The sequence below is a fragment of the Gopherus flavomarginatus genome, chromosome 2 (assembly GCF_025201925.1).
Source record: "Gopherus flavomarginatus isolate rGopFla2 chromosome 2, rGopFla2.mat.asm, whole genome shotgun sequence".
NCBI lineage: Eukaryota > Metazoa > Chordata > Testudines > Testudinidae > Gopherus > Gopherus flavomarginatus.
In genome coordinates this window covers 296546757-296573614 of record NC_066618.1, presented here as the reverse complement: position 1 = coordinate 296573614, position 26858 = coordinate 296546757, and the positions used below count along the sequence as shown (strand labels likewise).

General features: G+C 45.9%; 1 protein-coding gene across 2 annotated transcripts in view; it reads right to left on the bottom strand.

Annotated features, from left to right (window-relative positions):
• Positions 1-1130: 1130 nt before the first annotated feature.
• Positions 1131-26858, bottom strand: part of ADGRB1 (adhesion G protein-coupled receptor B1) — a 383634-nt gene continuing 357906 nt past the window's right edge. The window contains exons 27-31 of one of the 2 annotated variants that reach the window (XM_050940709.1): positions 25763-25802; positions 21946-22628; positions 20779-20814; positions 19277-19381; positions 1131-4031 (exon numbers count right to left, since the gene is read on the bottom strand). In XM_050940709.1, coding sequence (XP_050796666.1) covers positions 3834-4031; positions 19277-19381; positions 20779-20814; positions 21946-22628; positions 25763-25802 — 1062 coding nt within the window. In that variant the 3' untranslated portion in view covers positions 1131-3833. Of the gene's footprint in view, positions 4032-19276; positions 19382-20778; positions 20815-21945; positions 22629-25747; positions 25803-26858 lie in introns of both variants that reach the window. The other variant, XM_050940708.1, reaches the window with a different exon arrangement.

The following is a 26858-nucleotide window of genomic DNA, read 5'->3' as shown; positions in this document are numbered from 1 at the left end:
CACCCGTCACCCTATCTCCAAACCTAAACTCTATCATTTGCCTTCGGACCATGGACTCAGAAGGAAAAGAGCAGGTTTCCCCATTGGAAGAGAATCCCCAAAACTCAAGGAACTAAATCATAGAATCACAGAATATCAGGGTTGGAAAAGACCTCAGGAGGTCATCTAGTCCAACCCCATGCTCAAAGCAGGACCAACACCATCTATATCATCCCAGCCAAGACTTTGTCAAGCTGGGTCTTAATAAACCTGTCCATTTTTGCCTCGGGTGGGTTGGTGTCTTTATCTCCTTCGCTAACTTTAGCCATCATAGTTGGGTCCCTGCATAGCAACTACTCTCCTTCAAGTGGTGGATGGGACACTCTCCACGTTTGTTCGGTGCTGCCCCTTCAGTGACTAGACAGACAGCGGTTCAGTGGTAGGGCTGCAGCAATAAGAAAGGAATCAGCATTAAGCTGCAGTCTTAATACCTTTAAGCATGGACAGTCTCACACTCGGGCCATCTTGGGACCATCATCCTGGCACTCTTCCACCAATCTGCCAATACCGGTGCCATTGGAATACTGACATTATCAACGGCCAGTATCATTGTGCCACATGCTAACTCCAGCTGGATTGATGTGACCTTAGCTCATAAAGACCTTTGAGAGGACCATACGCTCAGCATGAAAAAATGGAAATTTCCAATGTCTTTGAAGATGGTAGGACAAGGCGCAACGGCTGGAAGTTAAGGAAGGAAAAGTTCAAGCTAAACAATAGGATAATGTTCTTAATGGTAATAGCAACTGGGCAGTGGCTTTGATTCCTAGGTGACATGGTTGAGGCAACACATTGCAAGATATTTAGGAAGAAGTCATCAGTGGGAGAACATGGGACATTGTCCCACAGAGGGTAGGTGCTAGAGGTGGTTAAATTGGTTGAGCAAAGCAAACTCTTTGGCCCTTACTGTCTATAGGTGAAACTCCACAATTCTAAACTACATTGGAAACCCAGCTGGGGTTTTGCCTGTGAAAGAGCAGCAGGATTTATCCTTGCCACTCTCTGCTGGCCCCCAATACATGCCTAACCCTCATCTGCCAGATGTCCTTGGTAGGAGATGTGGAAGCAGGCCTTTAAAAAGAAGACATGACTAGAGTTTATACGTTTTTTATTAGAAATAAGACACATTCATTTGTGCTCTGAAAACTGTACAGAAAAAACTGACGAACACAGAAATAAGGGAGGTGAAAATGGGAGGGGCAGAGAAGGGTGAGGAGAAAACAGTATTAACCAGAGAAACTCAGCAGAAAAAGTAGAATATCAACAGTTTTTAAACAAACATTTATCTCTGTAATTACATAACACTGTTAATGTCCCGCAGCTTGGCTGGGATGAGAGGAGCAGGTGGGAAAGGTTTGGAAGAGGAGGGAGGGGAGATTGGTTGGGTAGCGAAGGGGAAAAAAGAATTAAAACACAGTAGAAAGATACTTGTATGCTAAAATCATTATGTGTAATTATAATAATGACAATATTCTACAACCCGGCATTTATGAGAGGCCTTTGTGCTTTCCTGTTTCATAGAATAATCTAAAATCTGACAATTACATCACAGTTTTTATAAGTAATTTTTTTTACTATTTGGATTTTCTAATTTTTTTAAAATTTTATTTTATTTTTAATATTATACAGCTAATGACAAGATAAATGCCATTATACTTTAAAAAAACTAAACCATGTGGCCTGAAATTAAATTTTAAAAATGCTTGCATATCAAGCAACCGCTGTTGGCGGGGGGAGCACAATTTGATTTCATTGATTGTTTTAAATCTTGTTCCCGTCTTTAGCTTTTTCCTAAAAAAAGAAACACACACACACACATAAATCAAACCCTGATCTAGATTAGCTTCTGTTTTGGCTCAAAGTGATGTTTCACAATTAGGTGCTTAGCGATAGCCATTTCTAGAGTTGGTGGAAATTGATCAAAAGTGAGATGAAAATTTTTGGTGAAACAAATGTGGTGAAAAAGAATTGGTGAAAATGATGTTACGTGAGGACTTCTGATTAAAGTCCTTCATAAAAAAAACAACAACATTTGATCATGGAAAAACGCTGATGGAAATTATTTTGTTTAAAATGTTCAGATAAAAAAAGTGAACAACTTTTTGGGGGGACAAAAATGTATTGTGCAAAAACCATTCGACTTTTTTGTGTGTAAAAATATTAATGAACTTTTTTCATGAAAAGATTGAGGAAAATTTTTCATGAAAAAAACATTGATGCACAATTTTTGATGAAAAAAGTCCCCTTTTGTGTCCAGCTCTACCTATTTCCTTTCCTTCCACTAGCACCAGAAACCTGTATCCCAGCTCTGTGAAGTAGTGAAGACAGGGTGGAGTGTAAGGAGAACAACCAGCCAGTGACTTGAATACAATAAAACAAAACATTCCAACCTACTGCACACAAGGGCCTGAGTGTTCCTCACCATCCCAATCATTCCACAGCGGACTCCCCACTCAATGTTTGGAAAGTGACATCCTTGCCCCACATGTGCATGGAACCAAGCTACGGAAAGATATTTGAAATGACAAAAGCCAAAGAAAGGAAAGGTCTCGGGTTTCAAGTTTTGTTTTTATTGAAGAAAAGAAAAGAAGAAGAAAAAATAGATTTTTTTCCAAGTGTATGTTACTCATTTATCAGTTTGTCTCAATGTCCTACGGCAATGTTCTCCGTATACCGAACATCTTCAGGTACATAAACAGGTCACTGTGGCTTCCAGGGGAGGTGGCTGGAAATAAGTCGAATCTCAAAACAAAACAAAACAAAAAAAGGAAAAGACAATGAGGCCATGTGAACCTTTACACAAGGTTCCCGTTGAGTTTATCTCTTTGTTTTTAACAGTCAATGAAATGATCTACATTCTTTTTATTGTTTTTTTAATGTCTCTATCTGGAGACGAGATGAATGGGTTTGTTGTTGACTTAAGAGAAGGTCTCTTCCCATTCTGCACATTCCGCTCTTCAGAGAGTTCAGGAAGTCCTCTGCAGAGGGACCGGGGGAAATACCCACCACGCCACTCTTGCTAGCCATATGCTCCAACCATTATATCTGGCCTCTCCCCAATAGCATCCTCTGAGCTGGCTTGTGTAGATCCATGGCTGAGAACCTAATTTTTCAGATTGGAGTGCAGTGGTCTTCTTGATCACAGGATGCAACAGCTTGGTAACTCCAGTTCCCTTTTTCTCCAAAAAGCTGGGCCAGGGGAGACAGAAGTGAGCAGGACATGTCTCTCTCACTCCCACCACCATGCAATGGGACATCATAGACCAGCCAACGCTGAGCTTTCCCCTGGAGCCTTTGGCCAGCCAGCATCCTGGCTGGGTTCTGGCTGAATTAATCCCTGCTCCTTGTTCCCCCCAAGACAACTCCAATCCTCTTCGCCTTTCTGCCGCCATATTTGTTCCCAGAGTCCTTTCGTTGCTCCCAGTTCCAGAGCAGGAAGACTCAACATACTGGCGATGGCTCCTCGTCATCCTCTCGCCACTAAAGTGTTGTGTTGATTTTGTTCCCCACCCTCCCCACCCTTTCCCCCTTCTTTTACGTTTACAGGCTCATGTCCTCTTTGGGCCTACCCAGGGAAGATCGCGTTGTTCTGTACCTACTGCTACTAAGTTTTATAAAGTTATATTCCCCCCTCTCTGCTGAGAACAATACAAAAGTTACTTCTTTTTACCAAAGGTTTCAAAAGAAACCAAACACTCTTCCTCACTCGGTTTCAATTGAATTTAATCATCTTTTAAAATTTTGTTTGTTTTGTTTGTTTTTCCAGAAAAAAAAGTCCCTTTTTTCCTTTCTGCTCAGACCTCTGTCTGAAGGTCAATAATGTCTTGTCCCACCAGAGGAATAGTGGCACCTGTTTTCTCCCACTCTACAGTTTTTAGTTCTAAGGGAGACTGTGATAAAGGTTCCATGTCCTTTTTAACCCATGATGGTGGCGAGTGGACCTTCCTGATTCCTTCCCAGGGTCTCTTGTTTGGTGTCTGCTGTTTTTCTTGCTACGAAGCAAAGGGAAGAAAGACAGAGAAAGAGGAAAAAAAGAAAGTTACTGCCAGTCCTGCAAACACTACCCTTCACACACTAGACTTCTTCTTTCAGAGTAGCAGCCGTGTTAGTCTGTATCCGCAAAAAGAACAGGAGTACTTGTGGCACCTTAGAGACTAACAAATTTATTTCAGCATGAGCTTTCGTGAGCTACAGCCCACTTCTTCTATGCATCTGAAGAAGTGAGCTGTAGCTCATGAAAGCTCATGCTGAAATAAATTTGTTAGTTTCTAAGGTGCCACAAGTACTCCTGTTCTTTTTGTAGATTTCTTCTGTCTTTTTTAAAGGTAGGGCTAGGCGAAGATTTTCTAACACAACTCTTTCTGGAAAGAAAATTAGTTTTTCAAATAAACAAGGGTTTGTTTTGTGCAAAATGGCTGCTTGCCATGGAAAATTTCAGTTTTTCCACAAAATACTGAACACCAAAATATTTCAGTTTTCAGATGAATATTTTCAGTATTTGAATTTCCATCAAAAAAAATTCAAACATTTCCATGGAAAATTTAGATGAAAATTATTTAATTTTATTTTTCATAGAAATTTTTGCATAAAAATCATTTTTTTCACCAGCTTTATTTAAAGGGCCACAGTACATCTCTATATATCTAGAACTAAATCCACACCGAATAAAAATCTCATAAATGTAATTGCTTCTTTTACTGATGCTACCTGTGATGATTAAAGGCTCAATTCTGCAAAACTGAAATCAATAGTACTTTTCCCACTGACTCCACATGGTGCTTTTGGGGCTAGATCCACCACTATGTACGTGCAACTTTACGCCAGTGTGACACCACTGCAATCAACTCATGAATGGCATTTTGAAGTTTCTGCAAACATATTGTGGAATACTGTAGTATATTTTATAGGGGTTGCCAGGGGTTTCATAATCTGCGGTGTGTTCTCATTCTCATGTGTGAATGAAAACACATGCATAGATAATATTTTCAATTAGCATTCCATAAAGCTTCCCCGCCCCTTTCCCTTTTTAAAGAGATGCTTTTCACACTTTATCAGCCCTACAAAGCACCCAAATATTACAATAAAATGTGTTCTCCCAGACACAATAGCAGCAAGAAATTCTCTGCAAACCACCTGCCATGGAAAAGGGTTTGGTCTGGAAGACGGGGACAAAAAGAAAAGACGATTCAGGTTATGAGGAGGAAGAAAAACAGGGGAGAAGGCAAGAAGATGTACATGCAGGTCAGATGCACCCAGATCCACCCTATAGTCCTTGTGCCATTATTCAGAGGTATTGACTGGAAGAATCACATCCACACACTGAACTGTGGTGTTTTAGTGTACTTCCTATGCGTGACGTTGTGGGGAGAGCCACAAATCAAAAGCTAAGAGCTCTGTCTGCCTATCTCAGCTAGCCACCTGCCATGGGGTCTACTCCTCACTCTGCCATGACTATCAAGACACTTTCAAATTTAAAATTGTCAGAGACCTCCTGGGGATGTGAGTCTAGTCCCCTGCTATTGCTATTGTCAGATAACCCCCTTTGTTAACCTAGCAAGCTGGATCTTCCAACTAGTTAGGTTTCTTGCTCCCACTGCTCCTACTGGGAGGCTGTTCTAGAGCTCCACTCCTCTAGTGGAGGGGTCGGCAACCTTTCAGAAGTGGTGTGCCAAGTCTTCATTTATATACTCTAATTTAAGGTTTCGCGTGCCGGTAATACATTTTAACATTTTTAGAAAATCTCTTTCTATAAGTCTATAATATATAACTAAACTATTGTTGTATGTAAAGTAAATAAGGTTATTAAAATGTTTAAAATGCTTCATTTAAAATTAAATTAAAATGTAGAGCCCCTGGACTGGTGGCCAGGACCCGGGCAGTGTGAGTGTCACTGAAAATCAGCTTGCGTGCTGCCTTTGGCACACGTGCCATAAATTGCTTACCCCTGCTCTAGTGGTTAGAATCCTTCTTCTAATTTCCATCCAAAATTTTCTCTTGGACAGATCAGCCCCATTTGTTCTAGGGATATGAAGAACTGGGAACTACGCTGAGACCCAGCCAAGTCATCTGAACAGATGATGCAAGCCAGCATTTAAAGTGTGGTTTTTAGAAGCCAGGGAGAGGAGCAGCCAGGGGAAGCTTGCCTTTCCTGTTCTGTTTGTGTGGCCAGACAGAGGTAGCCAGCTTGCCTGCATGTCAACTCCACCCCAAATCACATGAAAAACATTCAAATACATGAAATATAAGGAGCACAGCTCCTGTCGCTGACACAGCTGCCTTTGAGGTGGGCCATACTGCACAACAGTTTAATATGCACAGTGTAGAAGAATATCGTCTCCAACTGGATCTTGGTAGGCTGAACACACATCGTTGAGTTGACTAGTGGCCCAGACGCTGGGGCTCAAACATCCCTTGCTCTTCACAAAAAGACCAGTGGGGATCAGTGGCTAGTTCCAGTGCCCTTTTTCATCTCACCTCCATGTGAAAATTATTAAAATTGGGTCCCTGGGACCACTTCTTACATAAGATGGCCACTGCTACTTAGTGTTGTAATGTCTTAGCGGAGTTTCTGAGCAGGATGAAAGACCCACCAATCCACAGCAAAGAAAAACCTGAGGAGAGAATTGTGTGATCCTCCTGCAAACTGCTCCAGTGCTGGCCTCAGGTCTAAGACCTCAGGGAGAGCCAGGAAGATGCAGAAAGAGAAACTGCAAGTGAAGAGGGGCTGCACTCCTATAATTCAAAAAGATGGTATCATTACTCTGGCCTGACACATTCCATGGGCTTGTTGCTCCTAGGAGATATAAACATGTATCCTCTCCTGGCTGGTGACAGCTTGGCTGAGCGGATTTCTTTCATAGAGCGGCCCAACGCTGGCATGACACCTGGTGTGTGTGTGGCAGGAGGAAGGCCGCAGACCTTTGCAGTGTCTACCTGTGCCTCTGTAACCTCTGGGAGGGGGAATGACTGTACTGATGCCTCAGCTCTCTTGTCTCCCCTGACATGCTCGGCTGGTCTGGTGGAAGTAGAGACCAGCGGGTGATGTCCTGGCCCTAGTGGAGTCAATGGTAAAATCCCACTGACTTCAGTGGGGCCAAGATTCCCTTTGCTTTGTTTAAAGTCTCACTCATTTGCTGAGGGCTTCCATTTTAGTTACTAATCTTAAAATGGCTGGAATAACTGGGTGGGGGTGATGATTTCAGAACTTGTGAATGAGGGTTAACTGACAGCGGCAGAGAATGATATGCTCTAACCACTCAAGAGACAGCACAGCAGCAGCGCAAGCTTCTCCCATGTGCATCCATTCTGTCCTTGAGGGAGCTCTTCTGGGCTGAGAATACAGGTTAAGGTTGTCAATGCTTTGTCAGAGATTTGGATGCTCCACTGAGGCCTCTCTGGATCCTTTAGGTGGCTTTGAAAATCCAGTCACAATATATTCTCCTTGGCCCCTTCAATTTTGGGGCCTCGCTCTGCAGAGATGTCCAACAAAGAGGCCCAAAGTTGCTTGCTATTTTTTGGAGCTGGACTGAGACCCAACCAACTCAGACTGCAGCCCTTTGCTGCTCTGATCTTCCTTGGTACGTCTCAGTCCATGCCCACTTCGTGAAACCTCCTCAACACAAATGGCAGTAGTCAGATGAGCTTGCATGCAAATTTGTCTTTCATTATGTGTCCTAGAAATTACTTTCTGCCCTAAACTGTTGTGTTGCTGTTGGCTCTTAAAACAACTACTACTTTCCATTCCGGAAGGGAAGACATTTCAATGATAGCTGAAATTATTCCTATATGTCACACAGAGTTTATCAATGAGCTGGTCAACAGCTTGGGCATGAAAAATGCCATATAAATGAACGATGACAGGTCAGGGTATTTAAAAATGGGTGCCCAATGGTAGGCTCCTAAGATCATATTTTGGCACCTCAATAAGTGGCTTGATTGTCAAAAGCGCTGAGTACCCACTAGCTCCCAATGACTTCAGCTGTTTGACAAAGCTGAATGTTTTTTGTGAAATTGTTTCGATTTCAATGAAAATTTGTTGGAAAGCAATTGGATCCTTTTGAATCAAAGCCTTTCGATTTTTTTCCTAAATTAATTTTCATTTCTAAATTTACTTTATTTCTTATAAAAATATAAAAAGGGTTGACATCAAAGCTCAATGTTTCAACTTTGGAGAAACAAAATGGGTCCACTGACCCGAAACAGTTTTTTACATATTTTTTTTCATCAAACAATTTAAAATGTTGGGTGTTTGTCCCAACCTGGGATGAAATATTTTTCAAACTCTCACAATGTTTCATGGGACAGAAAATCCATTTTCCAACCAGCTCTACTGCTGCTTCCTCTTCAGCTCCATGTAATATAACCTACCAGGGTCACTGCAGCCCAGATCCCAGGGCTGGGGAGACTGTGCACAACCATAGAAACGTAGGCAGCATTGATGCACCTGGCCCGTCATACAGGCTCATCGTTAAGGAAGGAGAAGGAGTCTAGTATACCAAGCAGCAAACCCTGATGTGCCAGCACTAAGAGGAACATCAGCAATAAGGAGCCAGGACTCTGACAGAGCAATGGGAACCCTCTCCTCATTGTTTAGGTTAGTATTTCATCTACCTGCATAGCTTGGTGATGCCGCACCTGTTTCCTGCAAGCTGTCTGGTTTTCACTATGTTGCACAGCTGTGTTTGACTGAAGCACTAATAGCGCAAGGCCCATATTTTCCAGTGTGCCTCTCAATTTCGGGGGCTTCAGTTTCATGAGTGCCCAACTTCAGACCCCCTGGGCCTGAGTTTAAGTGCTGAGAACTTGAAGGCCCCCCCTTGACTTCAACTGAAAATATCTGGATCCAGGTGACATGCCCCAATGTTACACAGGAAGCCAACGGCTCAGCCAGAATTAGTATCCAGAATCCTCTGGGCTACTGCACCTTTGCTCCACCTACTCGATAATTCAGCTCCTTCCCTTTAAAAAAGCACCTGCTGTATGATAGGTTGGGAGAATGGGCAGGGGGTAAGCCCCGAACTTCTGAAAACCATGTAAGGTGCATGATAAGGTCTGTTGTTGATGACAGTCCTGGGATGGTATATGAGTATCAGGGTAGCTGATGGAAGGTATACAGGATGGTGGGTAGCAGATGAGCTATGTGAGGTGCGGGGTTGCTGATGGATGGTATATGGGACACTGGACAGCTTAGAGATATTTAATGACTGAATTAATTAAGGTTCTCTGCAATTTTCATAACAGAATTTATTGTAGCAATTATTACACTTTATGTAGCGTTCCCTGTAAAAGACAGTCTAATTTTCCTTTTAACTGTTGCTAATTATCATTTTATCAAAGCCTTTAAAAAGTGCAGAGAGCATTACACATGTAAATGCCACAGGGACGTCCTGTCTGGGAGTGAGGGAACCCTGCTGAGGGACTCACAATGATTAGAACTCGGTTCCTAGAAGCAGATTCTCTATTTTCCAAATTTGACCCAGAGACTGGCTTTGTAGCCCTGTATGCTCAGCCCACAACCATGCACTCTGTTCTGGCTCAATTTTCCCACCCTGAAGCAATGTCTCCAGCTACCAAGCCAGCTAACAAAAAAAAGGTAGCCAGCAAATGAGTGAATTAGCTCTGACATGCACTGGGATATGCCAGGCGGACACATGGCCCAGACTACTAATTACCTACAACAGTATGTTCTTTGGGAAGATCTGAAAAGGCTTTTGAAAGCTCAGGCTGGCAGTGGGCAGAAGGGAAAGAGGGGAGTTTCTCCAGAAGAGCCTTTGATGAGTCTTGGAACCATACGGTACATTTCTTTTGATGCAAACCTCCAGCTGACAGCCACATTTCTAGCAGAGGATATAGAGACACAAAGCAGAGCTCCTCAATCTTGTCCATAACAGGATTCCCACATCCAGATCCTTGCCCCTTGCAGCCTAGAGGTGTGATTTACAATCATTTCTTCCTTCCACTCTGGGATATGCCAATGAAAGCACCAGTGAAACTGGTACAGTCTCCTGGTGATTGAGCAGGAGGAACTGGTTGCAAAGTGGCTGGATCAAGCCATGTCTGGAGAAGACCACAAGAGGCCAGGGCATAGCCGTCTCAGGAACTGCTGAAATCTTTCAGATGAATTATTCACTTGTCATAATACACAGATTCAGGTTAACCAAAACCACTTGTGAATTTGGGTCAAATTCAGTGAACAGTTTTGGCCAAAAAGAGACAAAATTAACACAAAACAATTTGTTTCAACACTTTCTAAGCTACATAGTTCAACTTTTGGTTTCATAGCGATATTCCATTCCAAATTTTGCTAGATTATTTGCAAAAGCAACCAAACAAAAAAGGATACCCCCCCTTCCCAAAATAAGCAAAATGAAAAATAAATACATAAAAACTCATTTTGGGTTTAACAAAACTTTTCATTCAATCTGAAGCAAATTCTTCCAGCCTCCCCCAATTTTTCTGGTTTTGCCACTGAATCAAAAAACTCAATTTTTCACTCAGCTCTACTTAAGAACACCCTCTGTCGGGGACATGCTGGGGGTCAAGGCTAGAGCTGGGCAAAGCTTTTATGCTTGGTTTCAGAAGTTGTATCTTTCATGCAGTGCCTGCTCCACACTGGGCTCTAAATAGTTAGTAGAATCTTAGGGAGTCTGCGCAAGACGCATTCACTCAGAGAAGGGCTCAAAGGAACCTCCAGTCAGGGCCTGGCAGCCCCATATAAAAAGAGCTTCCTGGAGCTCAAGGAGGGAGGACCGGCTGCCTTGCAGGAGGAGGAGGAAAGTTAGCCCCTTGGAAAGAGCAGTGCTGGGCAGGATCAGAAGAGTTAGACTGAGCTCCTGGCTGACTGCTAAGACTGGCATGCTGAAGCCCTGAGATAAGGGCAGAGAAGGTGCTAGATCTGTGCGGAAGGGAAAGGTACGGAGAGGTTGGAGGGGATGCAGCACATGGCTGCCATCTACAGGGTCCCTGCGCCGGGAGTAGTGTGTGGGGGGGCACGTCCCCCTCTCACCTCCACTCGCCCCTGAGAAAGCGGCGGGAGCATCGGACTGCAGTACATTCCCCCGGAAAGGGCAAGCACAGAGTGTGGCACAGCCTGTGTCCTGAAGAGGATGCCGTGGTCCTTAGGATGACACGGGTCCAGGAGCAGAAGTGATGGTGGTGAGACATCACCAGAAGAGGGCGCACTGGCTAGCAGAGCCAATCCCCGGGACAGCCAGTAGGAGGTGCCGCAGTGGTGAGTCATGCCCCGTCACAGTTACAAACATAAAACTTGACCTAGGCTTGCAGAAAGTTCACAAGCAATACATATATGTCTCCAAGAGACAGACCAGGCTTCAGAATGAGAGTAGGGCTGGGTTTTCAGGTGAGTTTGGAGTTGGATATTGGGATGAGCAAAAGGCCAGAAATTGGGGCAAGAGGAGGCCAGGTTTTGGGATGAGCCTGGGGCTGAATTCTGGGCTAGGTCCGGGGCCTCTGAATATATATTTATACAGTGTTTTGGGGCCTGCAGAAGCAAGCCTTCCAGTCCGGGCTGACAGACTCAGGTTACCAGTGGAGCTTGAGCTAGCGTTCTGAAAATCGTTATGTAGACAGTGCTTTGCAGTTTTGCTTGACCTGGGCTAGTCTTCGTAGCCTGAGCTCCAGTCTGAATTCCACTTCAAAGCACTGTCTGTACAGCTATTTTTAGTGCATTAAAGCAAGTCCTGTTAGCTCAAGCCTGTCAACCCAGGCTTGGAGGCTTGCTTCTGCAGACTCCAAAACACTGTGCAGATATAGCCTAACTGACTTTCAGCCCATTTCTGGCTCTGGCAGGAAACATGGCGAGCTTAGACTTTATGACAGACTGGCCCTTTGAACATTGGACTTGGTTGGAGTTTTGGATTTGAACAAAGGCCTAGGGGGGCTCACACCCCTTGAGAGTTAAAATGAAAGGTGTGCAAGAACCCTTTGCCCAAGGAATCCACAGAATTTTACACAGCTCCTTTTGGAATTGCATTTGCTGGTCTCAACAAAAGTAAAGAACGAGCTGCAAAACTAGACACTAAGAGAGAGAACTGTTGTGTGATTCAAACTCTGCCAATGGTGCCGGATCAAAGAACGCCCAGGGAGAGGTACTGCAGGAGAATCACTTTCATCGCTTTCAAAGCAGGTGCTGAGCACAGTACAAACAAAGGAGACCCTCACCTTGAAGCCTGCAAAGGCTCATCTTTTATACTATGCTCTTGCAGAGTGTGTCGGTTTCCGACAACACCCAGGAAAAGCCTTAGAACCTCTAACTAATTTACTAGGAGAAGCAGCTTACAAAGTGGCTCCACATGACTTTCTACCATCCCTGCTTTAACATTCACAGCTCTTGGCTGGAGAGAGACAGAGCTTGGGGGAGGGGATGTTGTCTATCTGGCCCATAGAGTGTAATCATCAGGCACTGATTAGCATTTGAACAGAAAAATGAGTTAGCAACAAGGTTTCCAGCAGCTTAACTTGGGGGTTTTTTTTAGCAGATAGGATCTGGGCAACAATTTGTATCAGACAAAGAATGACCCAATGGGAAGGACGCAAAGTGACGGTGGCTATTCAGTAGGTGGAACTTGATCTTCTGAGCCAGCAATAAACCAACCCCCAGCATGGTACAGCCAGAGCAGAGCAAAGTGATTTTAAATTGCCCTAGAGGGACACTGTAGGATCCCCTTGGCTGGGAGTGAAGGCAAGCTGGCTGAGTCTTCACCCAGATTGGAGGGGGAAGACTGACGCAATTGGGGGAAGGTGATATCGGCTGCCTCTGTTGAGAGAATGTGCCCATTTTTTTGCAAGCCGAGGGCCGGCTGGATGCCCAGATGGCAGCAGTGGCCAAGAGTGCTTTTAATTGTGTTTGCTCAGGAGACTGCCACTGCTTCCCTTTGCTCGCAGGGAGCATGTTACACCTTCACTCTGTGACCTGTGCTCTCTTGGTTGCAACTTATGAATCTTTAAATGGGTTCAGTCCTGGTTACTTCATAGAACTCCCTTCCACACTACTAGCATGACAGGCAGCATCCTCTCAGGGCCCCGAGCTAAAATTCTCCCCAGTTTACTCATGAACGGATTGAAGGCAGATGCTTCTTGGAGATGAGATTAATAGATTTGAAGGCCAGAAAGGCCATTATGGTCATCTAGTCTGACCTCCTGGATAACACAGGCAAGAGAATCTCATCCAGGGATTCCTGCATCCAGCCCAATAACTTCTGGATCTTTTAGCGAGATGTTCAATCTTGATTTGAAGACTCCAAGAGAGGGTGAATTTACCACATCCCTTGACAAGCTGTTCCAAGAGTTAATTATTCTCTGTGTTAAAAATCTGGATCCTTACTTCAGCTTGAACTTTGCTGACTTCAAATTCCAGCCACGACGTCTTGTTATGTCTTTGTCTGCTAGATTTAAGAGCCCTCTAGTTGTATACGTTATCATCTCTTTGGCAGTGAAATTTACGTCCCTGATTGGTTCATCAGAGCCCAGACATGTAAGACCCATTTATTTTAGCCGCAGTACTTGGGCAGAAGAAATGAGAAAGCCTTGCTTGAAATACAGATGGAGTTTGGAGAGCGTTGTTCTTATGTTTTCAAAATTAGTCCTATTGGGTGATGTAGTTTCTATCATAAACTGCTGGACATGTGCCCACAGTACTGACTGGGCAGATTTTCATACACTGAAACAAACAGATGAAGAGGTACATAGATAATATATTGCAGGGAACGATCCCACCCTGGTCTTGAACTAGGCAATTTAATTGGTCTCTGAGACACAGGATGAATTAAGTATTACAATGCTCTGTGGGAGGCATAGAAAGAATTGCTGCTAACGCTGCTACTACAAACTGGACTTTCCTATCCCCGACTAGTCAGGGTTAGATTATCTGGCCCGCATTTGAAGAAGTACGACAGCTTGTCTCTCTCACCAACAGAAGTGGGTCCAATAAAAGATATTACCCCACCCACCTTGTCTTCAGGTTTTAGATACATTCTCCATTTCAAGAGCTATTCCCTTGCTCCTCCCCATCCCACAGCAGAGCCTCTGGCACCAAATCTCATTAACACCAATGTTCATTAGGAACCTGATCCTCAGCCCTTTGACTACAATGGGAATACGCTGATTTCAATGGTCTTCTACTCAGGCTCCAGGGCCCAAATTCAGCAGGGTTTTCAGATACATGCCCAGCTGTAAGCATCCACTTAAATATCCATGGGACAACTCACTGAAAGCACTGCGCCGAGATCCTCACAGGTATCAGTGGAATCGATAGGAATTAGGACCCTAAACACCTTTGAAGGTTTGGGCCTTTGTGCCCCAGGGCCTGCTGATGTGCTGAAAAGATTCAGTACCCTGCTGAAATCACGGCTAAAAGGAGTATTTCATCCTCCTCCTTCAAATCCCTCCTTAAAAGTCTGCTTTGCCATAACGGCTACAAAAACCTGACTACGGCTAGGCTGCTGGTGTGTGCAGGGCAGGCTGGGCATAAGTAACTGGACATTAGTCAGACCTCATTTCTTAGTTGGCATGACTGGGAAGGTGCATGGAAGGTTAACAGTATGCTGGTGTCAGGGTATCTGTGCTAGCTGTGATCAGTAGGAATGCCCTGGTGCTAGGGAAAATGAAGATAAAGCTGAACTGTACAGATCAGGTTCTACATGAACGGCACACGGACAGAGCGTGCAGTACAGGTTCTTGAAAAGAACCAAGCCAGTCATGAAGCACAATGAAATTGAGAGTTAAAAATGCATGTACTAGAGTTACTACACATGTACATAATGTAAAGTTTTGCTGTGCACCATGGATGTGTGATACACCCTATACCCACCCCCTCTAAGCTTGAGTCTGAGCTTTGCTGTGTGCCAAATAAAGGAACCTAAGTGACGAGACTGGAGTTGAACTGAGTCCTTGGGGAACTGAGTGGAAGAGGTCCCAGGGGAAACCCAACAGTGGTCTGAGACCACTGCTGATCATGATGACCAATACCGTCACCCAGTTTCCTTCTACACCCCCGTCAGTCTATCTGGATCCATCTGTTGTCTCTTGTCTTATTCTGAGATTGTAAGAAACTTGGGGCAGGGACTGTCTTTCTGGTCTGTGTTCACACAGCACCTACCACAATGGGGGCCTGATCCATGAGTCCAATCAGAAAATAATTAATAATAACAATAAATAACACTAATTTCCCACTCCGTCTCTTTACATCTGAATGTTAATAACCTTGTGAGCCCACGGAATTTAGGGCATAAGAATGCTGACACTTTAGTAGATCATGACTGTGGCGTGTGATTTATTGGACAATATTCTCAGCAAGCATAAATTGATTTATGCCAACTGAGGATCTGGCCCTTTATTTGTATCTAAGAAATTGTGTCTAACAGTCAGAAGAGGATACAAGCAGTCAGGACTCTCAAGTCCTATTCCAAGTCACCCCAAGCGACAGACTTCCTCATCTGTGAGAAGAGTGTAGCAATAATACTTACCTTCTCATAGGAACACCATCCTGGGAGAGAGCTCCTAAGTTGTCATGTCTAGTCCACTGCTATCATGGACAACTTCATCATAGAAACCCATTCATAAACTTATTAAAGCTGTGTTGAAGGATTAAAGAGTACAAATTGCTTTAAGGATACCTAGCGAAAAGTATCCCATGAAATGCAGAGGATTCCTGTTACTCAATTGTAGCTCTTTTCTGAAGGTATTTGGAGAAGGGTGTTTTAATATCAAATATGAACAACTTATAAACAGTAGCCACTTGTGATGGCTGCATTCCTGGGACACCTTTACAAGCTCCCCTGTGAGACCCAAAGCCAGTTCCTCCCAGCCCTTTCTGCAGATTTGATAGTGGTTGCAAAATGGTTCATTTGAGAGAATCTAGCCAGATGCAATGACAGGCAATTCATTTTCAGACAGATACGAAGTGGCTCAATGGAATACAAGGGGGACTGTCACTTGAATTCAAAACAATAGAGCAAGCACCAATTCTAGACTTCATCAAAGGCGTTTTCTCTCAAGTAGATATTTGTCCTGAATTTCAGCTGCAAGTTTCTGATCTGAGGGAGGGGGAGTGCAGGGAGGATTCATGGAAGGATTAGGAGAAGCTTCATAACTAGGAGAGCAGGTAGGGCAATGAAACATGCTACCTGGGGGGGTTGGAAAATTGCCATTGCTGGAAATAGTCAAGGTAAGACTAGACAGCCATCAAGTGGAGGGGTGCTTAGGGAGAATGAAATCAAAGCTTTAGCAATGCAGGTGGATGAGCAAGAAGACCAACTAGCTGTCTCTTCTCCTCCATGGTACTATGGAGGTTACAAGGCATTCCAGGATGCTCATGATCTCGTTTGTTTCCAAAAGCTGAGGAGTTTTCTGTTGGTGAGGGAATTGTTTGGAGTCATGCATCATGGCAGGGGTTGAGACTTGTCTACAAGGCTCTCTGATGCAAAGCAGAAAGGCAGACTTACGCTAACATTAGTTTTATCACTTCCACCAGAAGAAACACTCCACCGTTTTATAACCTAAACACACACAGAAAAGAATGGGGAGTGGTTTAATGAAGGTATCTGTGGCATCTAAAGGTTGCCTTCTCTATGGGGTCCACCTTGTAGGTCAGATGGCAGCCAGTGCAAGGGAATGACAGGAAAGGGGTGCAGGAGGGAAGTAATAGTTTTTCTTATTGGCTTAGGACTTTGCATAACCAAACCCCACTATTGACCACTAAATACCAATGCTTAGAATGCTCCTTATTTAATGCACCCAAGGAAAGAAAGCCCATAGCCAGAAATTGAATCAGGCTGCTCTGTGTGAATATTTAAAATATACATCTCCTCAGTCTAACTCCAGCACCTGCTGAAAGCTGTTACCATCCGAAAGGCCTTTGGTGCGGTATCTGGAACCAAGTCTCCTAACATTAGGCTACCAAATAAGCTCAGACACCTCTCTGAAATAGCTGAACAACCTGAGTTTGAAAAGCCGGCCTAGGACTGTTACACGGAGAGGCTTTCCTGAAATATTTAGGCTCTTCTGCTCCCAGTCCTGGGCCAAACCAAGGAAATACAGAGGCGCATAGCAAGTGAAGGGTGTACTGACTGTCCATCTCAAGTGATGATCCAGTTGGAGTCTGGGCAAAAAATAGGGCTGGTTCTGGCATAAGCTGAACCTGTATGCCAGCCTGAGAGCCTAGTCGTTCTGAACAGCCAGTCTCCACAAGCAGACCCCTTGCAGTAAACCACAATGCACAGTAAAACTAGGGATTGCATGGAGCAAAACCCTGACTCCCTACACCATCGACTTCACAATCCCAGCCCAGATCCGAGTGTTATATCTAGGCCCTGTGTTTATAATGGACCAAGCCAAAACCTCTCACCCTATCACACTCTGAACTTTGGGGCTTGGCCTGATGTCTAACTAAATCCTAACAAAAGCTCCAGCAGTCACTCACTGGCTAGTCCTTTTGGCCATGCTACAGGTGGCCGTGAATGCCAACTCTGCCTTCTCTTGAAGACGGATGGGGGAAATTCCAACCAACAGAGGGAAATCCCACCTTGGGGCAATCCCCAAGAGTCTCACAGAGAAGAGCCCTGAGCCAGGCTGCCCCCACCACTCTGCAGCTGCTACTTATTTTCCCTCTCTGCTGGACTAGATTAAATTCCTTGCCAGCCATTTGGCACCAGCCCAGCAGGCATGGAGGGGCTCAGACAGGAAGAGGGCCCTTTGGCCAGCCTGCTTTTCCTTACTGCTGCAGCAAAAGTTCTTTGCCACTATGGTTCTTTCATGCTGGACCCGATTTGGCCACAGTGCATGCCCCACCTCCGTACTAGCACAACATGTACCTTCCCTGTGGTGGACTTACTCCTTGGAGGGGACGTCCCTACAGGGGCCACCTCACAGACTTAGAACTTTACATAGATACATATGCTGGAGCTGACAGCCACAGTATAATTCAGTGTAATGCACACAATTGCACAGGGCCAGAAGCAGCCTATGGGCCTTTCTTCTTTCCAGACCCTATTATTTTCCCCTCCGTGGCTTTCCTCTGTATTCTTCCAACAACATCGACTCCCTGCCACTGAAGGACACTCAGAAAGTTGCTCAGAAGAACTTCCTAACTGTGAGAACAGTAGGACAGTGGAACAGATGCCTAGGGAGGGTGTGGAAGCTCTTTCACTGGAGGTTTTCAAAAGGAGGCTGGTTAGCCATCTGTCTGGGATGGTTTAGACAAGGGATCGGCAACCTTTGGCACACGGCCCATCAGGGGAATCTGCTGGTGGGCTGGGATGGTTTGTTTACCTGCAGTGTCCGCAGGTTCGGCCGAGCACAGCTCCCACTGGCCGTGGTTTGATGTTCCAGATCAATGGGGGCTGTGGGAAAGAGTGTGGGCCGAGGGATGTGCTGGCTGCCACTTCCCACAGCCCCCATTTGCCTGGAACAGTGAACCACGGCCAGTGGGAGCTGCAATTGGACAAACTTTTGGACGCTGCAGGTAAACAAAAACTGTCCAGTGGATTTCCCTGACTGGCCGCGTGCCCAAGGTTGCCAATCCCTGGTTTAGACACAACAAATCCTGCATCTTGGCAGGGGGTTAGACTAGATGACCCTTGCGGTCCTTTCTAACCCTATGATTCTAAGCCACCACACAACGGGTCACTGCCATAAGTGCCTTTAATGGAACCTCTGTCCTGAGGTCAGACTCCTTCAGCAGCATCCCTCTCCTTTCCCAGACCATCTGAAGATGATGCTGTCTCCCCAGCATAAATCCCACCTCCCTGACAGTCCAAACGTCACAACTTATGATCTCCACTCCTGCCTTGGATTTGAGACCAGCTCCCATAGACGGTAACGAGATCCAGCCCATCTCCACTGCACCCTCCCTCTGCTTCCCAGTCCACACTGTAAATGTGTTAAAGTTTCCAAGTACTGGGTGCAGAGAAGATGGACACCACAGACACAAGCTGAACCACACAGTCTCACAAGACACAAGGAATAGAGTTCAGAAGTGTCTGTATCAGCACTACAAGCTGTTGCCATGTGAGCTAGAGGAGAGTGAATATGTCACTGGCTGTGCACTATTATTATGATTTTACACCCACACCCACACACAAACACATGCACAGAGATATTGAGAGTAGAGGGACACTGAAGTGTAGGGTTCTGGTAAGAGCCCCTATATTTTCCTCCATCTCCACGCTCATCCTGGTTCTTGGAGTGGGAAGCCAGCAGCTCCAAAGGGTGAGTGACTGACCTTGCTCTCCGTTGTCGGAGACTCCTTCTCCTTTTCCGCATGCTGCAGCTTCCTGTTCAGGTCCTGGAACATGTCCTGGTGACGCTTTCTCGTGTGCATGATTTTCTGAAGCAAAGACGTGGGCGACAGGTCAGCAAACCTTTCTCCCCTTAAGATTCATGGCACTAGAGTCTACACCGCCCTCACCAACTAGGAAACTGCCAAAGTGGGCACCTAGGTTCAAGTTAGGTGCCCAAATCCCTTTGAGGATCTTGGCCCTGGATACTAGAAATCTAGATCTCACTACAGGCAGGAAAATTCCAGCCTACACCAAACTAGCTGAGTCTTGGCTAGTTACAGGATTTGTGACAAACCTGAATCTTAGCCTGAAAGCTCTCCAAGGGTTGCAAAGCTTTTGAAGAAGTGTGAGGCCTGAGTTCAAATTTAGTCCAACACGTGAGTTTCAGAATTTGGAGCCACAATGTCCCCATTTCAGACTAAGCCAAGAGTCCTAATTTTTGGAGCAAACCTCAGAGCCCAGGCTTTGAGCAAACTCCCTTCTTCCCCATGCGGTCCCAGGAGTGATGGCTGATTTTGGAATGAAGCAGTAGCTTTGAAGAGGAAGGATGGTTTGATGCCTTCATCACCCAACCATCCTTCCTCTTCAAAGTGACAGCTTCATTGCATTGCAACAGGATTCAGGAGACTGCGTTCAGTTCCCAGCTCTGCCAGAGATTTCCTGTGTGAAGCCTGGCTTCCTCTACCTGCTTCCCCCTTCTGTGCCTCAGATCTCCCCATCTGGAAGATGTGGATACTTCCTCATCTCCGAGGAGCGTGGGGAAGCTTCTTAATCTCGTGAGGAGCTCCCATGCCAGGATGTTGGGGACCATCTGAGCAGATTTCATGTTTGGGGGCAGTTCTACACGTATAGCATTGAACTGGTGAGCATCTCCTGTTGGCGTAGTTACTCCACCTCCGAAGAGACAGGAAGCTCTCCTGCCAACATAACACTGTCTACACGGGGTGAGGTCGGTATAACTATGCCGCTCAGGAGGGTGGAATTTTCACACCCCTCAGCAATGTAGCTGTGCAGATATAAGTTTGTAGTGCAGACCTGGCCTAAGACTCAGGACCTCTGACTTCTCTCACACTGGCTGGAAAGTGGCCCAGATTCCTGATCCTGGTCTACTGTAGTACAGCTTTCTATCAGCATCTCACTGACAGATGAGATTGTTTACAGGCCTTGTGCAAACTGACTTAAAATCCTCATTTACAAACATTTACTCAGCAGTTGCTGCTCAGTAAATGAAGCCGTATCAAATAAGTGTAAATCCCACGTTTGTTTAGATATGCAGAGTGAACCTCCCTGTTCAGCCAGGCTGGCTGGAGCCACTGTCCGCTTCTAGCCCTTTCCCTGGTTCTTTGGTGAAGGCAGTAGGGGAGCTCCTGCTGGGAAAAGCAGAGCCTGGTCCTCTCCCCCACCTCACCCCTCCATAAAAGGATTTAAAGGAGGAACTGCTCACCTCAAAATCTAGCTCTGCGTACCGGGATTTCCGTCTCTGCAGATTCAAAGGGAAAGAAAGATTGGTAAGTGATGATACGGGTTGGTCACACCCCTGCATAGTGACTAGAGACAGAGATGGCCCCCCTGCGTCCTTCCCCACCCTGCTCTGCATGCACCGTGCAGCTCTGGCTCTGATACAAAGGAGACAACTGGAGTGATAGAAGCAACCTCAGTCACTGCCCCAGGGGACAGAACCCGTGTGAGCTCTGGGAGCACCACAGACCAAAGTCTGAAGGACGCATAAGAGAGGTTAAGAGCCACATCCTATAACAGGGGACAAAGGAGACAGATGCCACAAGACTGTTAGAACTGGGGCCAAGTATAAGAACCAAGAGGGACTAAATGTCTGCTAAGGCGGAACCCGGCTAGGTGGAAATTCTGTACTTGAGAGAATTGTTACAAGATGAAATGAGCTGCCAAAGGACAGCACTCAGAAGAAGCAGCAGAAAAAAAAAAAGGAAATCCAGCACTCATGTATACCCTCTGCAATGCTACCGCCATCAATAGGGCTGCAGGGCTTGTCTGTGAGGGAGAACTGCTACATAGAGCTTAACTCTGCAACCACTGGAATTCTTCTGTAGCTTCTCGTATCTGTATTTACCTGTCTCTTCCCAGAAGGGTTGAAATCATCAAAGCCAACCAGGAGGTTTAGCCACGTGCCTCCCATTAAAATGAATGGGAGTGGTCTGGCTAAAACCTCATGAATAATCTCTGAATACTGTCAATACATCCAGTTTCCATAGGGCTGATGGGAGATAAGGAGAAACTTGCAGCCTGCATCTGCTGGATTTTTAAAAAAAGAGGGCTAAGAAACTCTTTGGCTCCTTCCCATCCTAAAATCTTTGATCAAAATACCCAGTGCTGGAACTAGGAGGGAGGGAAAGCTTCAAAAACAGATTAGACATTGATATGGAAAAGAGACGGCATCTGCAGTGTAACTACCTAGGATGAAAGAGGTACTAAAACTGCACAGCTGGGTGCATTCAAGGCAGGGTTCTACTCTTGGAACATCTGGCATTGGCCACTGTAGGGGGAAGGCAACAACATAGAAGGAAAAGCGTGGCATGAACAATGTGACAACTGGGATGTTCTTATGGATGAAGGAGGCCAGAGGTTGCCTGCTTACCTCCAAGGAGCTCATGGAGAGAGTGGAGACTGTCTCGCTCTTGGGCACCATGCCCAAGTTCCCTGAGTTGCCCGGGTCGCACAGGCTGTTGGGAATCTGTGACTCGCTGCAGATGTTCTGCTGCTGCTGTTGCTGCTGCTGCTGCAGCATGGGGGAGCCCTGCACCTCGGTGCATGTCATAGCCATGGGCTCCCTGGGTGGGCTCTTGACGATGAAGCCTGGGTCGGTTGCCATGCTGAGGTGGATGAGCCGGGTCTGGGGCATCTGGTCTATGTTGATGCTGTATTTGCCATCGTCCTTGGGCGGCTTGGCCCGCAGGGTGGAGGAACTGTTGGTGGGCAAGATGACGTAGCTGGTATCCAGGGATTGCTCCTGCGCCCGGGAAAGCTCAGAGTCCAGCTTCTTGAAGATGTCCCCATCGCAGATGTAGATAGACTTGGGTGGCTGGTTCTTCTCCTTCTTCAGGGTGAGCGTGTGGTTGCTGAACTCATTCAGGTTGATGGCCCCCAGGTAGTGCGGGGAGCCCTGGAGGTGCATCTTAGAGACGTTGGCTGGAAGACTGTTAAAGTTCGAGGACCCCTTCTGGTGATGGAGCTTCAGCTTCTCCTCATCCTGCAGCGATGGGCGCTTCAGCGTGCCCGTGATGGCCGAGGTCCTGCACGTGGTGATGTCTTTATTCAGCACTGCGGGCAACAGAGAAGCATCCTCAGCACCTCAGACTCACCTCACCTGAGCTCCACATACAATGTCAACCATCTCACCACAGTCAACCCCCCTTGGCATGTTCCCTCCACTCTCTCAGACAAAGGTTAAATGGCGGATTAATGCTTCTGGCTCCTAGACCCCATGCCCGTGACATCCCCACACTGGCGACTGGGCCAGTGCTTACAAGGGGGGGGTAATTACACCACAGGTTTTGAAGTTCTCACCCCCTGCCTCGAAGCCAAAGGGAGCTAAATGAGTGCTCGTTATTCAAATAGGAGAGAACCTTAATCTGAGGGTGGGGCAATCATGCCAATTCGGAGATATACACAGGACACACACAGAGAGCATCATCCACTGACACAAACACAGCTGTTTCTCGTCTCATTCAAACCTGCTTTGCTGAGCAGCTGGTTCTAGGCTGCAACAGAAATGTTAATAAGCTCGTGACATCAGCCTGGATGTCTTCAGAGGATAAAGTCACAGGGTTCTGGGGTGGGCAGGGCTGAATGCCACTTACCCAGCATTTCAGCATGGAAAAGGGGAAACAATTCCAGCCAAAACCAAACAAAAAACCAGGCTCTTTTTACACATTTTTACCAATGCAGCGGACAGGAGAGGAGACAAAGCAGAGGCTTTGCTGTGACCTGGCACATTACCACTTATGATCAAGATACTATTTGGCACAGGTGGATTTCTGGTGCCAGGTAAAACACGGTGCTGCAGTTTCACTGCTGACTTGTGCCAGGCATGGTGAGTGCTGAACGAGTGTAGCTACCTCCAATGGGTGCAGGGCAGGCAAGGCAAAATCAAAGGGAAACCAGGAGAAAGAAACCAACCATAAAACATCTTTGAAAGCCAGAGCCGCTGCATGGACGGTCTCAGTCATTATGGCTTTGACAGAGAATAGTGCTAGGATATAACTTTGCTTTGGCCTCATTCATGGGCCAAATTCTGCCACTGGCTCTAAGTGAAAATACCACATGTTGCCTCGGAGCCGGCTCATCCTTGTTACGGTATCAGGATCGGTGCTTTATTAACAATGCCCTTTCAGCAAACGCCACAGCCAATGGGTTGTTGGGCATTTTTTACACTGTGGCTTGTATTCAAGGAAGCACGTGGGACATGCTTTGTGCATGGGAGCTCCCTGCATGCTTTGGCTTCCCCAGGGCTGGTGTTTAGGTCTTGTCTCGAGGCTGTGGCGCACAACAAATTGGGATTATTTCATTTCTTGTCTGCTGGGGTTTGAAGACTTGTACAGCTGGCTGCTGGCAAAGAAAACCAGGCCAGGTTAGTGAGCAGAGGTGGAGATCAGGGGTCTTCTGTCCTGGAGTCACCTGACACCAAAAGGCTCCCTCCCATTGCTCGGGGAGACCCAATCCAGGAGCCAGAGACTCTACGGTAGCACAAGGAAGTCTCCTGCACTGGAGGAGCCTGTCCAGGGCTCAGCACTGATTTTCAGGACCTGATTCTCAAAAGCACACAATTGTGCACACAAACTGGGCATGCCAGTGAGCACATGCCCCATTAGCCAGCTGTATGTGCAAATACCTGTCTTGTGTGCACATCTGAGGCAACCATATGTGCACCTCGGGCACACTCTCGAGGGCACCAATTTTTGCACCTGCCTTTTTGAAAGTCAGGTCCTCAGCATCAGAAAGGAAGGGGAGAGAGAGCGGGAAAGAGCACGCTAGAAATATAGTGTGAGAGAGAGGAGAAAGAGAGAGACCCTGAATAAGGTATAGACAGAAAGAGACTGTGGAATTAATACCATGAGGGTAAGGGTGATAGACAAACTGATAATGATACAGAGAATGTGATTAGATAGATAGATAGATAGATAGATAGATAGATAGATAGCCGGGGTGCATGGGGATAGATAGATAGATAGATAGATAGCAGGGGTGCATGGGGATAGATAGATAGATAGATAGCAGGGTTGCATGGGGATAGATAGATAGATAGATTGATAGATAGATAGATAGATAGATAGATAGATAGATGATAGATAGCAGGGGTGCATGGGGATAGATAGATAGATAGATAGATAGATAGATAGATAGATAGATAGATAGATAGATAGATAGATAGATAGATAGATAGATAGCAGGGGTGCATGGGGATAGATAGATAGATAGATAGATAGATAGATAGATAGATAGATAGATAGATAGATAGATAGATAGATAGATAGAAAAAAACCCTGTTCTGTGATGCCCCTTGAATGAGCATACAGGATGCAAACTCCATGGCAGCTAGAGGGAGATCCTGGTTTGGAAGATGTGAATTATACACAAGGACCAAATGAGCTGGGAAAACTCTTGCTTGGGAAAGGGGAGGCATCTGGGCGAGACAGTGAGAGCAGGAAATTTTGCAAAAGGTTTGATTAAAATCAGCCAGCTGGTCAGGCGTGCCAAGGGCAGGAAGGAACAGAACCTGCAAAGAGGAACAGGCAGCACAGAAGACTCTGTACAGCCCTTTCAGAGACAGCACAGTGGGCAGGAGACAAACAGGAGCGATTGAAGAGGGGTTGTGGCAGCAGGGACTGCAGGCTCATGCAGATCTACAGAGCTGCAATGAATGGTTGTGTGTGGGAGGGGGTGGGCCATCTCCCCAAGCACAGTCTGATCTATGACTGCCCAAGTGGCTGTTGGTATGGATGGACCCAGAGGACAATTGTCCATTCACGGATTGGGGGAGGATGCTCCAGATTTACACCCATTTCTCAGGACACCTGAGGGGTATGAGGCCAGCCCCAGAGATGACTCTGTGAGCAGAGACAAAATCAGGATCCAGTAGTGAGAGATGGAGAAGGTCACAGATCCCACCAGCCCTGCCAGGCAAGGTCTAAGCCCCGGATAAAGCCTGTTAAATTAAGGTGAGGCTTGATCTTAGCCAAGAGGCCAAGCAAAGCGTGGGTGAGGGAGGGGATAAGCAAAGCGAAGGGGTGGAGTTAGAAATTTTCTCAATGTGGGGGCAGGAGCAAGGACAGCCAATACACATACACACAAGCCACTGAGGGGACATAGACACACACAAATAGTAAGGGAAAAAATGGCCAAGTTCAATCCCCAAACCAGGTCACTTGTTGATTTCTCACCTGTGATGTGCTCACCTGATCTACAAGCCATATCCACATCCTTCTCAAAATCGGTCTGAAAGACACAGAAAGCAGAGGGCACGGTCAAAAGGTGGGGCGGGGGAGGGGAAGTGGAAAGGGGCAGACAACCTGGAATCCAATGAACGTTTCTACTCATGCACCACACACAAAGCAATACAAATCCAGACAGAATGGTGCGAACAAGGGCTCGGCTCAGCACTTTGGAATCAGACTCGCTGCCTAATGGCCCTGAGATAGAAGACACAGCCCCTCCCAAACAGGAGCAGGGGATGCCTGAGCAGGGGATGCCAAAAGCAGCTGCGTGCAGCCCTCCTCTCCCCTAAACTAGTCCCTGCCTTGAAACCCTTGGTTGCCATCATCCCAGAGAATGGGAGAAATGGAGTCACACCAGAACATGGGCTTCCATGTAATCGTGTTCATAGCGATGTGGAAAAGACAGTTGTCCTACAAATATTTCCATTCTAGATGTTCTAAGCAGCTGGTACCACAGGAGGATGGTGTGGTACTTTCCAGTCCATTAGTAATTAAGGAGGATGTTAAACAGCACCTACCAGGGATAGACCTTTGGAAATCAGCAGGCCCAGCTAACCTGCACAACTCAAAGAGTTGTCTGAGGAGATTGCTAACCTACTGATGTTGATGATTAATAAATCTTGAAATGCTGGGGAAACACCAGAAGACTGGCAAGGTGCTAATGATCTTGGCAAGAAGGATGACTTAGGTACCATAGGCTGGTTAGCCCGATATCAATCCCATGCAAAAGAATGGAAAAGCTGATGTGGGATTCGACGTATAACAAATTAAAGGCTAGGATTATAATTAATGCCAAGCAACATGCTTTTATGGAAGATAGGTCTTCTCAAACAAACTTGATTTCATTCTTTGCTGAGATGACAAAGTTGGTTGATAAAGGCAACTGCGTAGATGTAATATACACAGACTTCTGTAAGACATTTGACACAGTATCTCTCAATGTTCCGATTAAAAAATTACCCCTACACAATATTAGTACAGCACACATTAAATGGATTAGGAACTGGCTGACTGACAGATCTCTAAAAGTAGACTCATAGATTCATAGACTTTAGGG